At 43.9% G+C, this 19185-nt stretch overlaps 1 protein-coding gene across 1 annotated transcript in view; it reads left to right on the top strand.

Moving 5' to 3' along the window:
* The window catches only part of NIPSNAP2 (nipsnap homolog 2), a 57116-nt gene that overhangs the window by 33684 nt on the left and 4247 nt on the right, over positions 1 to 19185 (top strand). The window contains exons 4-8 of the mRNA XM_077296420.1: positions 5709 to 5803; positions 7257 to 7327; positions 11922 to 12062; positions 14653 to 14684; positions 15735 to 15829. Of these exons, the coding sequence (XP_077152535.1) occupies positions 5709 to 5803; positions 7257 to 7327; positions 11922 to 12062; positions 14653 to 14684; positions 15735 to 15829 (434 nt within the window). The remainder of the gene's footprint in view (positions 1 to 5708; positions 5804 to 7256; positions 7328 to 11921; positions 12063 to 14652; positions 14685 to 15734; positions 15830 to 19185) is intronic.

Genomic DNA, 19185 nt, shown 5'->3' with positions numbered 1-19185 from the left:
ACCCCCCAAAACCATCACTGATTGTGGAAAATTCACACTAGACATCAAGCAGCTTGGGTTGTGAGCCTCTCCACTCTTCCTCCAGACTCTGGGACCTTGATTTCCAAATGAAATGCAAAATTTACTTTCATCTGAAAACAACACCTTGGACTACTGACAACAGTCCAGTTCTTTTTCTCCTTGACCCAGGTAAGACACTTCTGGCGCTGTCTGTTGGTCATGAGTGGCTAGACACAAGGAATGCAACACTTGTAACCTATGTCCTGGATACATGTGTGTGTGGTGGCTCTGGAAGCAATGAGTCCAGCAGCAGTCCACTCCTTGTGAATCTCCCACAAATTTTTGAATGGCCTTTTCTTAACAATTCTTTCAAGGCTGCGGTTATCCCAGGTGATTGTGCACCTTTTTCTACACTTTTTCCTTCCACTCAACTTTCCATTAATATGCTTGGATACAGCACTCTGTGAACAGCCAGCTTCTTTAGCAATGACCTTGTGTGGCTTATCCTCCTTGTGGAGTATACCAATGTCTGCCTTCTGGACATCTGCCAAGTCAGCAGTCTTCCCCATGATTGTGGAGACTACTGAAACAGAATAAGGGACCTTTCTGAACACTTGGGAAGCCTTTGCAGGTGTTTTTTGTTAATTATTCTAATTTACTGATATGACTTTTGGGTTTTCATTGGCTGTAAGCCATAATCCTCAACATTAACAGAAATAAAACACTTGAAATAGATCACTCTGTTTGTAATTACTCTATATAATGAGTATCACTTTTTGTATTGAAGAACTGAAATTAACTTTTCGATGATATTCTAATTTTGTGAGAAGCGCCTGTATATAGCAAAGGTCAAGGCAGAGATCTGTCTATTGATACCCAGGACATGCACGTGGCAAAAAGATCGGGTGGTATACTTTAGACCAGTCTCTGGTATCTGAGACCTGTCGCTCATCAGTAAGAAAGAGAAATGTAAGGGGAACAAACTCTCGTCAGCTTGTCAGAACAAGCTCATTGATGGGTACTCAGATAACTGTACAGCCAGCAATTGGGACTAGAGAAGACAAACTGCCTTTTTTTTTTTTTTTATGAAACCCAATTGGAAAATTTTGAAGCCACAAGTAAATGCTTTTAATTAAAAAAGAAATGATGAAAGATAACAGTCCCTCTTAAGACCATGTTCACAGTGTAAATGCATTTGTTTCTGCTGCTTTTTTTCCACATGTTCTTTCGGTGTTGGCACCATAATAAACAATAACAATCTTTTGTGGCAAACGCTTTAACAAAGTTGTGGGCTTTTTCCTAGACTCTTAAGGTACCGTCACACTAAACGATATCGCTAGCGATCCGTGACGTTGCAGCGTCCTCGCTAGCGATATCGTTTAGTTTGACACGCAGCAGCGATCAGGATCCTGCTGTGATGTCGCTGGTCGCTGAATAAAGTCCAGAACTTTATTTGGTCGTCCGATCGCCGTGTATCGTTGTGTTTGACACCAAAAGCAACGATACCAGCGATGTTTTACACTGGTAACCAGGGTAAACATCGGGTTACTAAGCGCAGGGCCGCGCTTAGTAACCCGATGTTTACCCTGGTTACCAGCGTAAAAGTAAAAAAAACAAACAGTACATGCTCACCTGCGCGTCTCCCAGCGTCTGCTTCCTGCTCTGACTGAGATCCGGCCCTAAAGAGAAAGTGAAAGCACAGCGGTGACGTCACCGCTGTGCTGTTAGGGCCGGAGCTCAGTCAGTGTCAGGAAGCAGACGCTGGGAGACGCGCAGGTGAGCATGTACTGTTTGTTTTTTTTACTTTTAAGCTGGTAACCAGGGTAAACATCGGGTTACTAAGCGCGGCCCTGCGCTTAGCAACCCGATGTTTACCCTGGTTACCCGGGGACCTCGGCATCGTTGGTCGCTGGAGAGCGGTCTGTGTGACAGCTCTCCAGCGATCAAACAGCGACGCTGCAGCGATCGACATCGTTGTCGCTATCGCTGCAGCGTCGCTTAATGTGACGGTACCTTTACAAAATTTCTAGCAAGGAGTCCTAAATGATTTGCCTCTGACCTTTGACACGACTAACCCTGGAATTCTGCTGCAATAGTAAATCTGCCTTGTTGTGATTATAATTATTGTTCTAAAGCTCACAGTAAATGCCAGTAGTGAGCACGTATACATGTTAAGTATTGAGGATCACAAGTGCCCGTTACTCGAGTCTGCTTAGGGTGCTCGGGTATGCACAGAGTATCGCGGGTGCTCGTGTGACATGTTTGAGTCCCCGCGGCCACGTATTTCACAGCTATTAGCCAAACCATGGGGGGGGTTGCCTGATAAACACAGGAAATCCCCACAAGTTTTGTGGCTAACAGCCGTGAACCATGTGGCCGCGGGGACTCGAACATGTCACACGGCCACCCGCGATACTTTGTGCATACCCGAGCACCCTAGGCAGACTCGAGTATTGAGTACTTGCCCCATCACTAATGTTAAGCCATGGGCATGTATTACAATTTTTGTCATTATGATTTTCCAATTTTTCCCTAAAAAAAATTATAGATGTTCATGATTTTTTTTTTTAAGTTGCACAGAAAAAAGGCAACCTAAATTCCAGTTACTAGATTTTTGGCTATGGAGTGTTGATCCAAAGATTTATTCTGACTGCTTTACCTGGATATTTTTCCACTGAGAGGCAGAAAATTGGTTCTGCCTAGTTTTCTGTGTGTTTCATGACTTGTGTACAAAAATAATCATAATGGTTCTGTTCCAGGCACCCAGAGTGTCCTATAAGAAAATAGCAGACTATATACGGTATAAGCACCGACTCTCATGAATGGAAGTTAAGAGGCATAGAATGCTGTTAATTTATTTTACTCACTTCACAGCACTTTTAGAAAAATGAAAGATTTGAGAATCCTCAATGGTTGATACCTTTTAATGGCTAACTGAAAAGATGGTAAGAAATTGCAAGCTTTCAAGACTACTCAGGTCTCTTCATCAGGCAAAGACTAAAGGCCCCGTCACACATAGCGATTTACCAACGATCACGACCAGCGATACGACCTGGCCGTGATCGTTGGTAAGTCGCTGTGTGGTCGCTGGGGAGCTGTCACACAGACAGCTCTCTCCAGCGACCAACGATCAGGGGAACGACTTCGGCATCGTTGAAACTGTCTTCAACGATGCCGAAGTCCCCCTGCAGCACCCGGGTAACCAGGGTAAACATCGGGTTACTAAGCGCAGGGCCGCGCTTAGTAACCCGATGTTTACCCTGGTTACCAAAAAAACCAAACCGTACATACTCACCATCTGATGTCCGTCAGGTCCCTTGCCGTCTGCTTCCTGCTCTGACTGAGTGCCGCCGTACAGTGAGAGCAGAGCGCAGCGGTGACGTCACCGCTGTGCTGTACTTTCACTTTCACTTTGCGGCGCTCAGTCAGTGTGGGAAGCAGACGGCAAGGGACCTGACGGACATCAGATGGTGAGTATGTACTGTTTGTTTTTTTTTACATTTACGCTGGTAACCAGGGTAAACATCGGGTTACTAAGCGCGGCCCTGCGCTTAGTAACTTGATGTTTACCCTGGTTACCAGTGAAGACATCGCTGGATCGGTGTCACACACACCAATTCAGCGATGTCAGCGGGACCTCAACGACCAAAAAACGGCCCAGGCCATTCCGACACGACCAGCGATCTCACAGCAGGGGCCGGGTCGCTGGTACGTGTCACACATAGCGAGATCGCTACTGAGGTCGCTGTTGCGTCACAAAACTTGTGACTCAGCAGCGATCTCGCTATGTGTGACGGGGCCTTAATACAAAATCTGAAGAATCACATATTTATACACAACACAGCACAGAAATAATGCAATAGATAAGACAAGTGACATGAAGCAGCACTATCATTATAGAAGAGGGAGAAGCAGTCGTGGCAGTAAATACTGGAACAATTCATAGATAAGAAGTGTGAAAGTTTTATTGTCCTGTGATTGAGGTCTGGTCCATGGACCTGATGCCCCTAAATGGTCTGAGGAGCACATTCCTTAGTTGTAGAAAGTCATCAATTCATGTGATACATTCATTCCTGAGTGTGTCAAAGGTTGTCTTAAATTTATATTCCCAGACTCTTGTGTGTCTTTGAGATTTGAAGTTACCTTTTAATACAAGTAGTTTCATGTCCATAATGCTGTGATCAGGAATACAAAAATGTTTGGCCACAGGTAGATCTATTCTTTTATTGTGTGGTGATGAGAATTCATCTTTATTCTAAGCTTTAGCCCTATCTCCCCTACATACAAACCGCCAGTTGGACATTTAGTACATTAAAGGGAACCTGTCACCCCCAAAATCGAAGGATGGCTAAGCCCACCAGCATCAGGGGCTTATCTACAGCATTCTGTAATGCTGTAGATAAGCCCCCGATGTATCCTGAAAGATGACAAAAACAAGTTAGATTACACTCACCTGGGTGTGCGGTCCGATACGATGGGCGTTATGGTCCGGTCCGGGGCCTCCTATCTTCATACGATGCCGTCCTCTTCTTGTCTTCATGCTCTGTTACAGGTGTACTTTGTCTGTCCTGTTGAGAGCAGAGCAAAGTACTGCAGTGCGCAGGTGCTGGGCCTCTCTGACCTTTCCCGGCGCCTGCGCACTGTAGTACTTTGCTCTGCCCTCAATAGGGCAGACAAAGTACGCCTTCGCCAGAGCCGCAGCGTGAAGACAAGAAGAGGACGTCATCGTAAGAAGATGGGAGGAGCTCGAACGCACCGCGATGCCCATCGTACCGGAACCGCCCCTGGGTGAGTATAATCTAACCTCTTTTTCTCATCTTTCAGGTTACATCGGGGGCTTATCTACGGCATTCCAGAATGCTGTAGATAAGCCCCTGATGCTGGTGGGCTTAGCTCATCTTCGATTTTGGGGGTGACCGGTTCCCTTTAAGTACACATCATTAGATGTGATGCAGCTGAAAGTACATGGAATTTTACAGAACTTAGAAGAAGGATGAATTCTCATTGCCACACAATAAAAGAAAAAAGAATAGATCTATCTGTAGCCAAACATTTTTGTATCCCAGATCACATCACCATGGACATTAAATTACTAGTATTAAAAGGTAACTTAAAATCTCAGAGATACAGAAGAGTCTGGGAATATAAACTTATGATAGCCTTTGACACACTCAGGAATGAATGTGTCACATGGATTTATGTCTTTCTAAATCACAGGACAATAAAACTTTCACACTCCTTATCTTTGAACTGCTCCAATATTTATGGCCAAAACTGTCTCTCTCTCCCCCATAATGATAGTTCTGCTTCACATCACTTGTGTTACCTATTGTATTATTCTTGTGTCCTGTTGTGTATAAATATGTGACGCTTCATATTTTGTGTTATTCTTTGCCTGATATTGAGACCTGACTAGTCTTGAAAGCTTGCAATTTACCTTTTAATGGCTAACTGAAAAGATGTTCCCAACCACCGAGAACTCTCAAATCTTTAACATTTTTCTATCTACTGGCTAACACAGTACAAAGATATATCTTTCCTGTATCAAAACAGCGCTTTCATTCATTTTTGTAAAAACTCCTAGATTTAATACATTAAATGCATAAATATTGTAGTTTGTCTAATCCTATGATTGGAATAAGAGTTAGGCTCGATATTACATTTTGTGAAAAGTTTCCTAAATGCTCTATTACATTCCTGTTTTAAAGTGAGGAGGTACTGCCAAAGGTTCATGCGGGAGAAGAATACCCATGTACGTTGGTGGGAACTTGGAATACATGGTATGGAGAACAGGATCAGGCAGGTGTGTGCATTTTCATCTCAGAAAATCTGCAAGTACTGTGGCATGTAAAAGTTTAGGCACCCTGGTCAAAATTACTGTTATTGTGAACAGTTCAGCAAGTTGAAGATGAATTGATCTCTGAGAGGCTTAAAGTTAGAGATGACACATTTCCTGTATATTTTAGGCAAAAAAGTCATTTTTTAACATCTTGAAAATTCCAAAACAGAAAATGGGCTGATGCAAAAGTTTGGGCACCCTGCATGGTTAGTACCTAGTAGCACCCCATTTTGAAAGTATCACAGCTTGTAAACGCTTTTTGTAGCCAGCCAAGAGTCTTTCAATACTTGTTTGAAGGATTTTCAATCATTCTTCCTTGGAAAATTCTTCCCGTTCTATGAGATTCCTGGGTCATCTTGGATGCACTGTTATTTTGAGGTCTAGCCACAGATTCTCTTCCCTCCTCCTGTGAAATGTTCCCCATGCCATTGGCTGCAACTCAACCCCAAAGGATGGTTGATCCTCCCCCATGCTTAATGGTTGGTTCTTTCTCCACGTTTACCTTTGATCATTGTGGCCAAATAATTCTATTTTGGCCTCATTGGTCCAGAGGACTTATTGCCAAAATGCATCAGGCTTGTTTAGATGTTCTTTTGCATACTTCTGTTGCTGAATTTTATGGGGAGGACGCAGGAGAGGTTTTTTTTCTGTTGACTCTTCCATGAAGGCCGTATTTGTGCAGGTGTCTCTGATCAATGCAACAATGCACCGCAACTCCAGAATCCGCTAAATCTTTCTGAAGGTCCTTTGCAGTCAAGCAGGGGTTCTGATTTGCCTCTCAAGCAATCCTACGGGCAGCTGTCATTGAAATTTTGCTTGGTATTCCAGACCTTATCTTGCCCTCCATTGTTCCTGTTAGCTGCCATTTCTTAATTACATTTCGAACTGAGGAAAGGGAAACTTGAAATCGATATGCTGTCTTCTTATAGCCTTCTCTTGCTTTGTGGGCCGCCACCATTTTCATTTTCAGAGTGCTCAGCAGCTGCTTAGAAGAACCCATGGCTGCAGTTTTTTGGCACAAGGCTAGAGGGGGCCAGGTTTTTATATTAAAGTAAATTTGCATCACCTGGCCTTTCCTAGCGATGATGGTGAACAAGCCATAATTCTAACAGGCTAATTAAGGTCTGAAACCTTAGTCAAAGTTATCGGAGCACACAAATCCCCAGAGTGTGCAAACTTTTGCATTAGCCCTATTTTCCTTTTTGCAATTTTTAAAATGTAAAAAATGTAAAAAAAAAAAATTACTAACATGCAAACGAAATGTGTCATCTTTAACTTGAGCCCTTTTAGAGATCATTTCAGCTGCAACTTGCTTAACTGTTTGCAATAACAGTAATTTTGACCAGGGGCCCAAAACTTTTAAATGCCACTGTAACATGTTCCTAAAGATCATGTAATGATATGGATCTTTTTACAGTTCACTTGTGGCGTTATGAAGGAGGATATCCAGCACTCACAGAGGTGATGAGTAAACTTAGGAAAAACAAGGTAAGTCCTCACAACAAATTCCATAAATTCACATATTACAGCAAAATATTTAGAATTGAGAGTCCTCAGTGGTTGATACCTTTTAATGGCTAACTGAAAAGATGGTAACAAATTGCAAGCTTTCGAGACTACATACGTCTCTTCATCAGGCAAAGACTAAAACAAATTCTGAAGAATCACATATTTATGCACAACATAGTATAGAAAAAAAAGGGAGAGGGGAAAAAAACCATGGATAAGCCAGGTGACATGAAGCAGAATTACCATGGGTGATAAACAGTTTCAGTTCTTTCCCATATTACAGCAAGACATTTTAGATTAACATAAATTTATTTAGGTCAGTCAAATCTGCAAAAATGAGCAGCTTGGGGTTCAAACAGTCAGCGAAAGTTTGCAAATTAGTTGCATGTTATTCCAGCTCTCAAAACATAGTATATAAACAATCAATCAAATGGAGAAAGAAAAACAAACTAAACAGAACAAATACTCTAACAGCCATAACAAAAAAATACCAGCACCGTTTATAGGTAAAAAACAATAATGTTAAAAAATCACAATGAGGTCTTATAATAATTTACACATACCGGTTGTGGCGACACGGGGGTCAGTGGGTGCGCTCGTGTGCTGGCTCGGCTGTCTTTGGAAAGACTGCATGGACCAGAGTTCACACCACTGAATGCCCGCGCTCTCTCTTCCCCGTGGGCAGAACACTACTCAGACAACACAGAGTGAGGGTAAAACTGTGTGGCAATACTTTATTGAACCACAACACACAATAGCATACAGACCAGTCCCAGTAAATACCCAAGATGGACCAAATTACAGAGTCTCACCCTTCTGCTGACTCGCCGGGGTTAGTCGCTTCCAGGGTCGCATATACCCACCATTGGCTCCCCACGTTTAGCGGGCCCCCACAGCGAGGAGGTAACAACAAGCTTAGGAAGCTAACCGAGAGCAGTGAGGTATGTGGCCATGGGATCCGATTGTCCCAACCTGGATTCTTTAAGACGTCTCTGGGGTTTTAGTGATGGTCAATGAAGCAGTCCTGTGTTCTTCCAGCCGGGGCCATAGTCCCCTAAGCTGAGATCCTGAAGAATCACTACTTAAGACAACAGTTTAAGAGTCTGGGCCTAAACAGTTTACGTCTGGCATAATTAAGGAGAAATGCTGTGTTGTCACACCGGTATTTATTTGTGCCGATATGACTAATTTTTAAATCCACCCCGTTTTGCTCATTTCAACCCCTTAAAAGATGTCCCACCAGTGTCTGTCTATTTAATCTTAAGCTGCAATTGGAATCATCCATTTGTAGTTATAATGCTCCTGGCTGATCATCTATATAAGTATAGCTGCGTCCATGTTTTTCATCATTGTTACCTGGTTTCTAGCAGAGGTTAATTCTGTAATAACTAGGCAGAGCTGAGCTGTTTGTTACCTTCTCCTGACAAATCAGTGAAACTGCTATTGCATTGCTGGTTTGTTGATACATATGACAGTAGATAATTCTCTTCCATATGCATCAAAAGAGCAGCATTTGTAGTTTCACATACTGATCTCTCAGCAGCAGGTATCAAACACCGCTCCGCTCTGCTATTTAGTACAATCTCCCTTGTGGAGGAGAGTTTTTGAGCTAACAATCATTTAAAACCACACAGGTATACTGATGTAGATGGCAGAAGATAACCTCTCTCAGGTAGGGAACAAAAGCATTAGGTGAATTCTACACTTACATTAGGTTGATAATAATTCAGAAAGGTGGGGTTAGTCAGGAGTACACAGGAGAGGGCATTTTTCTCTTTAGGAGAAACAAGGTGCTGCTGAAAAATGAAGTTTTACCAGAGGCTTCTTTTACACTTACCATGATTTTAGCGGCCCGTATCACCGTAATTTTCCCGGTCTGCCGCAAAAACGGGCCGCAAAAATCTTGCGGATTGACGTTTTTCTGGATTAGAATAGTAGGGAAAAAGTAAAGACCAAAAAAAAAAATGTCGATTCACGGTGCACCGCAAAAACAAGCTTCCATTGTTTTTGCGGCCCCATTGATTTTCAATGGGGCCCGTGTCTGTATGCCGTGAAATATATTGAGCTTGCTCGATATCTTTTCATGGCCATAAATACAGTACGGCGCTCCTACAAATTTTTGCGGCCCCATAGAAAAGCATCGGGGCCGCAAAAACGGACCGAAAAAAGCATGGCAAGTGTAAAACCAGCCTAAGAACACAGGATCCCTTTTCAGCTATGTGAAATTGGATGCACAGAGAGGCAGAGATGAAAGCGACACAAAGGTACAATAAAGAAACATTATGTTGGGCTTAGTGTATATTCTAACAATAAGTATGCATTTAGTGTGTGTTGTGAAAAATAATGTGATTGTGGGAATAACCCTTGAAGAAAATTGTTGTAAGTCTACTACGGTCCTATAGTTTATTATGTGATACAAGTGATATCTCTGGGGGAGCTCCTTTCTCTTTTCTTATTTTTTTGTGCCACTTTCGAAATTGTTGTCCTATCAGGTAGAGTTTTTACGCTCCTCTTGTGATTTCCTTAAAATGTCTAAAATGAGATATCAAAAAAACAGTCATAGCGCAGAGACAAGCACATCTAGTGGTCTGTTGACTAGTCACCTGCACCAAAATCACTTTATCTGGATGTGGGGTAATCATCAGTGATGAGCGAGTGTACTTGTTGCTCGGGTTTTCCTGATCACGCTCGGGTGGTCTCTGAGTATTTGTTAGTGCTCTGAGATTGTTTTCTTTGCCTCAGCTGCATGATTTACATCTGATAGACAGCATGAATACATGTGGGGATTCCCTAGCAACCAGGCAACCGCCACATGTATTCAATCTGGCTACTAGCTGTAAATCATGCAGCTGCGTCAACGAAAACTAAATCTCCGAGCACTAACAAATACTCGGAGACCACCCGAGCGTGATCAGGAAAACCCGAGCAACAAGTACACCCTCTCATCACTAGTAATAACTCATTCCCGTCAGACGTGCCCAGTGATCAGCTGTTATAGCTACTTGCTAAGAAGCATTTACATGGCCTGCCATTCAAAAGCTTCTGAGAGGTTGTGGCTTTTAAAAGGAACCCCCACCCCCTATTAATTAGAAGTTCCTAAAATACCATTTGTTCTTATAGTAATGGACAAATTTCCAATATATATCCTCTTGAACCGATATAACTTGTTTTTAAGTCTTCCCTGTTTTGCACATACATCACACCCAAAGGCTTTACTTACCCTCAAGTTTCCAATGGATCTGTTGTGCTGTAGTGCACCTCTAGTTGCTCATGCGCAGCATAGCTTTGCTCTGCCTACACCTCTGGCTCTGCCTCTGTACATTGTGTGCTCCTGCCATATGTTGATGCAGAAAATCATCCTCGGCTATATGCATAAACAGCACAGCATTTTCACATTCCTGAGCGGTCTGCTGTAGGCATCAAACACAGCTCAGCACTGCTTCTATCTCAGCTCTGCACTGTCAACATTAATACAAGGCTTCATTGTGGAGGAGTGCAGGGCAGTTGACATCTGCTGAAAACCGGCTAACATAGGAATGATGTAAAAATACACAGGCAACTATAACGATGCATATGGCAAAAAATAAATTTGGCCTTGCAGAGTTGTGTGCAGACTCAGAATGCCCAGAAGAATGTAGTGAATTCTATACTTGGATTAGCTTGATAATATGGCAAGTGTCGGTGGGGCATGCAGCTGAGTTGTTAACTCAGAGAGCTGGAGCTAGTCACTGACACAGGAGAGGTAGGGGTCTGCAGCACTGAGGAGCAAAGTGCTCCTGGGAAATGTCGTTTTCGCAGTGTAGCCTTGCGAAGCTGGATGCACAAAGGAGTAGACAGATGAAAAAGACACAAAGATACAAGGAAGAAATGTTGTTAGGCTTAGTCTGCGTATTCACAATAAGTATGCATTTACTGTGCATTGTGAAAAGTAATGCGATTGTGTGGATAACCGTATAAGGTTCATATGTCCCAACATCTGGACAGTGGTTGTCATCTTCACACTTTCATCATGATCTCCATTTATAATTGAAATCACAACGCAGGAGTAGATCTGTCACACTTCGGATACCAGCTATGTCCATCCATCTGTGATGGAGGCAACCGCACAGATGTGAGCAGATGATGAGGAGATATTACTGTAATTGTTGCAGATTGCTAGCATCACTATGGCCCCAATATGTGAAGACCTGCCATTTTTTCACCAGTCTTGATGAGGGCGTGTGGTGGAGTCAGAGGTGCATTCCTCTTTCATGAATCTGGAGCTTCTGATGCGTGGTGTGCACCTCTGTATGACCTCTTACTAGTCAGGGACTGGAGTGAGGTTTCTGGCTTGGGGAACACCACAGCGTGCCATGGATTAGATGCACCCCTAAACCGCCCATTTTGGTGGAGCTTGGAGAAACTCACATGAAAATGCAAAAGTTGCCAAATTTTGGTGCAACTCTGAGCGTTTCAAAAATGTTATGTCACTTTTTGGGCATAGAAGCCTAAATGAATCGTGACCGGAATGTTTGTAGCAATTAATAGATTTCCATATAAGTTCTCTTTATATTTTATCTTTATTTGTGGATAGGAATTCACAGAGTTTCGCAAAGAACGGGGCAATATGTTGCTGTCTCGTAAAAATCAGCTACTACTTGAATTCAGCTTCTGGAATGAGCCTGTCCCTAGACAAGGACCCAATATTTATGAGCTGAGATCTTACCAACTTAGGGTGAGTATTGATTCCGCACAACTGTATATGTCAATGTGTGTTACTGAATTGTATAGTGGTGGCATGGAGGACAGTACTAACCGTCTTATATTACATGCATCGCATTAGTTTTTGCTATCTGTATCTATCTGATAATGCCAGACTCGCACAATATAAATTCCTATTTGATATTAAAGAGTTTCTGCTTTCTCAGAAAGAATAGTTAGAAACATTTTAATACATGAAGCCAATTCTGGAGATTTCTGAAGCACATACAGAATTTCTACTTATGAATTACAAACCATGAATACTAATATCTTCTATTTCTTTTAATACAATTCTGGGTATATTTATTGGCTTTGCACATAAGCTGTCAACATGTGCCCTCCTAAATGGTCCCTGTGTAGGGGTATCTACACTTTTTTATAATGTATACTTCTGATCAAATTCTAGCTTCTATGATCTATTGCTGCTAGTATTGAAAATACAGTTTACATATTGCAATACCTTGCAGTTATAGTCATATGGTGCCAAGGCTAGACACAAGCCATGAACACACAAAGGGAGTCAATCAACACAACATGGCTGTTCAATCTAAGCACAGTGCATCCTCTCATTTACCTGTTGTTGTTTATCCACCCTACTTTGGCTCCTGCTCATTCTATTTTTTATCCTGATGTATGTTTTATCATCTGGTATGTCATATGCTTCTCATACCCAGTGTTCTGTATGTACTTTAGCTTCACTTACACTATACATGCAGAGTTTATTAAGGCTTTGTGTGATATATGTGCACTTAACAGGTATACTGTATGTGCATGTTAAAACTACACTGCTTAAAAAATAAAGCGAACACTTACATTGTGTTGTTTATCTCCAAGTCAATCACAATTCTGTGAAATCAACCTGTCCAGTTAAGAAGCAACCCTGATTGTGAATCAATTTCTCCTGCTGTTGTGCAAATGGAGCAGACAAGCAGGTAGAAATGACAGGCAATTAGCAAGACAACCCCTATAAAGGAGTGGTTCTGCAGGGGGTGACCACAGACCATTTCTCTGTTCTCATCCTTTTTGACTGGTGTTTTGATCACTTTTGCATTTTATCATTGCTGTCACCCCTTGAGGTAAATTAGCATGAGGCAGTGTCTACAGTACAACCCACAGTAGTTGCTCAGGTAGTGCAGCTCATCCAGGATGGTACATTAATGCGAGTTGTGACAAGAAGGGTAGCTGTGTTTGTCAGCACAGTGTCCAGATACATGGAGGGGGCTGTAGGAGGGCGACAACCTAGCACTGGGACTGCTACCTCCTCCATTGTGCAAGGAGGAACAGTGCCAGAGCCCTTCAAAATGATCTCCAGCAGGCCACTAACATCCATGTGTCTGTTCCATGAGGGTTGTAAAAGGTTCGGACTTCCACAAGTTGGCCCAACACTGTGCAGGGCAACTGGCATTTGCCAAAGAACATCAAGATTGGCAGATTCGACCTTGGCACCCTGTTCTCTTCACGGATGAGAGCAGGTTCACACTGAGCACATGTGGCAGTGTCTGGAGACGCCATGGAGAGCGATCTGCTGCCTGCAAAATCTTCCAGCATGACCTGTTTGGCAGTGGGTCAGTAATGGTGTGTGGGGGCATTTCTTTGGAGGGCCACACAGCCCTCCATGTGCTAGCTATAGGTAACCTGACTGCCATTAGGTAGCCTGACTGCCATTAGGTACTGGGATGAGAAATTCAGACCCATTGTGAAGCCATATGCAGGTGCAGTAGGCCCTGTGTTCCTTCTGATGAATGACAATGCTAGGCCTCATGTGGCTCTAGTGTGTTAGCAGTTCCTGCATGAGGAAGGCCTTTATGCTGTGGACTGGCCTTCTCATTCCCCAGACCTGTATCAAGCACATCTGGGCCATGTCTTGTTCCATCCACCAACACCACGTTGCACTACAGACTGCCCAGGAGTTGGCGGAAGCTTTAGTCCATGTCTGGGAGGAGATCCCTCAGGAGACCATCCGCCGCCTCATTAGGAGCATGCTCAGGCGTTGTAGAGAGGTCGTACAGGCACGTGGAGGCCACACACACTACTGAGCATCATTTCCTTGTCTTGAGGCATTTCCACTGAAGTTGGATCAGCCCTAAATTTGATTTTCCACTTTGATTTTAAGTATCATTCCAAATCCAGACCTCCATGGGATATTAATTTTGATTTACATTGATCGTTTTTATGTTTTATTGTTCTCAACACATTCCACTATGCAATAAATAAAGAATTGCAACTGCAATATTTCATTCAGGAATATCTAGGATGTGGTATTTTAGTGTTCCCTTCATTTTTTTGAGCAGTGTATTTTCTTGTGAATGGTCTGTTTGTCTGGATTCTGTAGATTACAGCAGTGCACAATGGAGCTTTCTGTGTTGTGAGGCCATCGCTGAGTATGGTATACTGTGATTAATGTCCCCTATAATCCTATTCTGATTAAGCATGTGATGCCATGTATACCTGCTGCTGCATTTTGTGTTTACTACCTCCACTTTTTGTTGAATATATTATTATTAGTGCTTCCCTCCTAAAACTTTCCATTTTGCTACATGGGACATGCTTTTTTTCTTTTCCAGCCCGGAACCATGATTGAATGGGGGAACCACTGGTAAGGACACAACAGATTAGACTAAAAATTCCTATTCAAGACTTTGTAAAATAGTTCACTTAAAGGGGATCTATCACCTGTTTGCTGCAATGAGATCAGCATGATGTAAGGACATAGACCCTGATTAAAGCGGTGTGTCACTTGCTGCATGCTGCAGTTTTGATAAAATCAGTTTTATCTGCTGCAGATTTACCATTTCTCTGAATGCTGAGCTTTGTAGAATCAACCTCTCCCATACCACTGATTGACAGCTTTCTGTGTACACTGTGCACAGGCAAAAAGGTGTCAATCAGTGGTGGATGTGGGGTTATACAGAGCGTATGACTAATGAGAACAATATGGCAGAAGGTTTACTAGTCCTCCAATGATTATCTCCTTCTGATAAATCACTTTTACCAAAACCACAGCAAGCAGTTCAGCGTCTGTCTCTACATTATTCTAATCTCAGATTAGGTGGCAAAAAAACCTGACAGATTCCTTTTAAAAAGGATTTACAATAAAAACAAAATAACTTTTGAAGATAGAGGTATTTCCATCCCTTATATTTATGGCATGTCCTTTGAATGTACCATAAATGTATAGTTGATGTAGGACCTGCATCTATCTCCAGAACGGGAGCCCTTACATTTGCTGCTGTCAGTAGAGGTGGTTGGAATGCCCTTACAAATATGTAGTTCGGACTACCTCTCCAATGACAGCAGCACATGTCAGGGCCCTGTTTTCCAGATAGATTCAGTTCTCAATGGTGGGACCTGCATATACTATACATTTATGGCATATCTTCTGTACAAATCATAAAGGTGGGCATAACGCTTTAAAGCTTAGTTTAATATCATTTGGTAGTGCCAGCCTAAAAACAATAAAAAGGAGAAAAAAGTTTAAAAAATGTCATTACATCCGGCTTTTAAGTTATTTTGACCTTTATTACATTGAGTAAAAGAGCAGTTTCTGTGCTTTCACTTCTTGGCAACATGCTCTAAATATGACTATATATATATATATCAGTGGATATTCTAAAAATGACCTTTGCTGTTTGTTTCTGTGTCTCAGGGCTCGTGCAATTCGGTATCGGCAAGACAGTGGTGAAGCTGTAGCTGGATTTTTCTCGCAGATTGGACAGCTGTACATGGTCCATCATTTATGGGGTACAGTGATGTGTATATATTTTTTTTTTTTCATTGGTACCAAAATATCCAGTATTTTACCTAGTCCAGTACAGTTGACTGTGTTCTATGCTACATGAACATGACAGAGCTACTGACTTATTTTTCAGACTATAAGACGCGCACTGGACAATAAGACGCACCTAGGTTTTAGAGGGGAAAATTTGAAAAAAAATAAATGTGGTCAATTCTGCACTTCATATTCCCCATCCTGGTATACATGGCCCCCTCATCCCCGTCCTGGCATGCCCGGCCCCCTCATCCCCATCCTGGGATGCCCGGCCCCCTCATCCCCGTCCTTGCATGCCCAATTCTCTCATCCCCGTCTTAGCATGCCTGATTCCCTCATCCCCATCCTGGCATGCCCGGAACCCTATCTCTGTCCTGGTATGCATGACGCCATTCTTATCCTGGTATGATTGGTCCCCATCCCTATCCTGGTATGCAGGGCTCCCATCTCCATCCTGATATGCATGGCCCCAATCCCTATCCTGGTATGCAGGGACCCCATATCTGTCCTAGTATGCATGGCCCCATCCTTATCCTGGTATGATTGGTCCCCATCCCCATCCTGGCATGCATGGCCCCCATCAGAAAAAAAACCAAACATTATACTTGTCTTCCCTTTTTGCCCTCACAGCGTCCTGATCCGATGCCAGCAGCTGATTTATGCTTGTAAGCTCGCATGGCAGGGATGTCATACGCTGCATATAAGCCAAGGACAGATGCCGGAATACTCACTGCTCCCTACCCCGGGATTATGTGCGTGGAGAGCAGTGAATTTTCATTTCTCTTTAATAGCAAACACTGTGTTAGCAGCAGCCGCCATCCTCCTGCAGCTGCCAGGCTTTCACGTGTGTTGCTACTAAAGGGAATGAATATTCTCTGCATTCCACGCCCATGGGCGTGGAATGCAGTCAATATTCATTTCTTTTTAGCAGAGGACACTGGAGTTAGGCGCAGCCGCCGGCTCCTGTGCTCCGCCGCTGAATCTCCCCCACCACAGCTAGCGCAGGTACCTCCGGACTATAAAACTCACCGCCCATTTTCCATCACATTTTTGGAGGAAAAAAAGTGCATCTTATAGTGCAAAAAATATTGTAATTCATATAAAATATATATTTTATTAAAAAGGTGTATCCATAGACATAATTGTAAATTACAGTAAACGGCTTTCAATACAGTTGTGATAACACAAACTTTGTGACAGCACTGACAGGCAATAATAGTTATTGGTACAAGAGCATATTCCTAGATGTAATATAGGAATAGATACCATATTTTTCGCTGTATAAGATGCTCCGGATTATAAGACGCACCCCAACTTTTGAGGAGAAAAAGACAAAAAAACTTTTAAAAAATAAAATGGTGGTGCTTCTTATAATCCATGCGTCGTATTACTTACCGGGGGTGGTGGCTGCGGTGAAGCGGGCATCCCAGGGTCGCTGGTGGAGGAATCAAGAGTGGAGCATTGCCGCAGGCTGGGATGAGTGGGTGTTCCAAAGTGCGGCACGCCGCTGCAGGTGTCCCAGTGGCGGTGCTGCTCTGTGTCCACGGTGGCGGTGCTGTGCTGTGTCCCCGGTGTTGCGGGGGGCTCTGCCGACATTTTGTGAAAGGCCAGAGCCCCCCTCAAGTTCTTCCATAGTTTCCTGACTCCTGTGCGGTGGAGGACTCCAGGAAATTGGCCGCCGGTAGGCGGCGCATGCGCAGGTCGAGATCTCTGCTCTGAGATCTCGGGAGCTGAGATCTCGTCTCCCAAGATCTGTGTCGAGATTCGATCTGCGTATGCGCCTCCTCCTGGAGTCCACCGCCGCATAGGAGTCAGGAAACCATGGAAGAACCTGCCGGGGGGCTCTGGCCTTTCACAAAATGTCGGCAGAGCCCCCTGCAGCATCGGGGACACAGCGCAGCACCGCCCCGCCACTGTGGAAACAGCGCAGCATCGTCACAGGGATACAGCGCAGCACCGCCACCGGGACGCCTGCAGCAGCACTCCGATAAGGTATACCCGCATTATAAGACGCACACCCCCATTTTTCCCAAAAAATTTTTTGGGAAAAAGTGCATCTTATAATCTGAAAAAAAAAAAAAAAAAAAAAAAATATATATATATATATATATATATATATATAATGCAATGATGGCTGATGGAGCATGGGAAAGCTTCTTTTCTAATGGAGTACACTATATACTAAGGGACTTTGTTAAACATAATAAGCGATAATAACATCTTCCTCCACCTCCCCCTGTGCCTAAATCCTTTATAAATCCCCCTTCCCAATCCCCCACACCCCTCATTGTCCTCCTCCCCTGCATCCCATTATTGTCCTCTCCCCCACCCCATCATTGCTTTCTCCCCACCACCCCATCATTGCCTTCTCCCCCACCACCCCCATCATTGCCCTTTCCACCAACATTGTCCTTTCCACTACCACAATCATTGCCTTTTCCCCCACCACTTCATCATTGCCCATTCCACCACCTCCATCATTTCCTCCTCCCCCACCCCCCATTATTGCCCTTTCTATCACCCCCCATCATTGCCTTCTCCCCCATCACTGCCCTCTCCTCCACCTACACACACACAGCACCATTAACCTCTCTGCACGTTCCCCCACAGAACTACGCATGCACACACACACCACCACTCATCACTATACACACACAACAGACAGCACCTCTCCGCACACTCTCCAGCAGCCATAGCATCACTGTCGCCGGTAGCTTCCTCTCACTGGCACAGTGGCCACGGCGCTGAATAATGATGTCATCCAGCGGCACTGCTGTGTGAGACAGGAAGCACGGGCAGGAAGCAGGATGGATCGTTGCAGTTCCTCTGCCATTTTCTCTTGTAGGCAGCGGTGCTGCAGGGATTTCTCCCTGCCTGCCGCACATGAGGGCAATCTGGCCAGGGGCTCCTCGGGGCCGAATAGACAGGCCAGATTGCCCTCATTATTAGCTGCCCTGCAGGGTCCCCCCCAGAGCCTCTGAGCCTGGTCGGTATGTCCGCCCCTGGCACAGCTGTTGCAGTCAGACTCCAGCAGGCTCCCCCCCTCACCCCTCGGGGCCCCATAGCAGTCGCGTGGCCTGCCGCCATTGGCAGTACGCCACTGCTAGCAGGACTTGGCACCTGTCAACACTACCAAGAGTACCAATACCTAAAAAACATCACTATGCTTGATTGGCCAGCAAACTCTCCTGACCTTAATTCCATAGAGAATATATGGGGTATTGTCAAGAGGAAGATGAGACACCAGACCCAACAATGCAGACGAGCTGAAGTCTGCTATCAAACAACCTGGGCTTCCATAACACCACGCCGTATTGATGCAGTAATT

The sequence above is a fragment of the Ranitomeya variabilis genome, chromosome 3 (genome assembly GCF_051348905.1).
Source record: "Ranitomeya variabilis isolate aRanVar5 chromosome 3, aRanVar5.hap1, whole genome shotgun sequence".
NCBI classification, from domain to species: domain Eukaryota; kingdom Metazoa; phylum Chordata; class Amphibia; order Anura; family Dendrobatidae; genus Ranitomeya; species Ranitomeya variabilis.
Note: the sequence above shows the minus strand (reverse complement) of the source record. Positions and strands in the feature narration are given on the sequence as shown.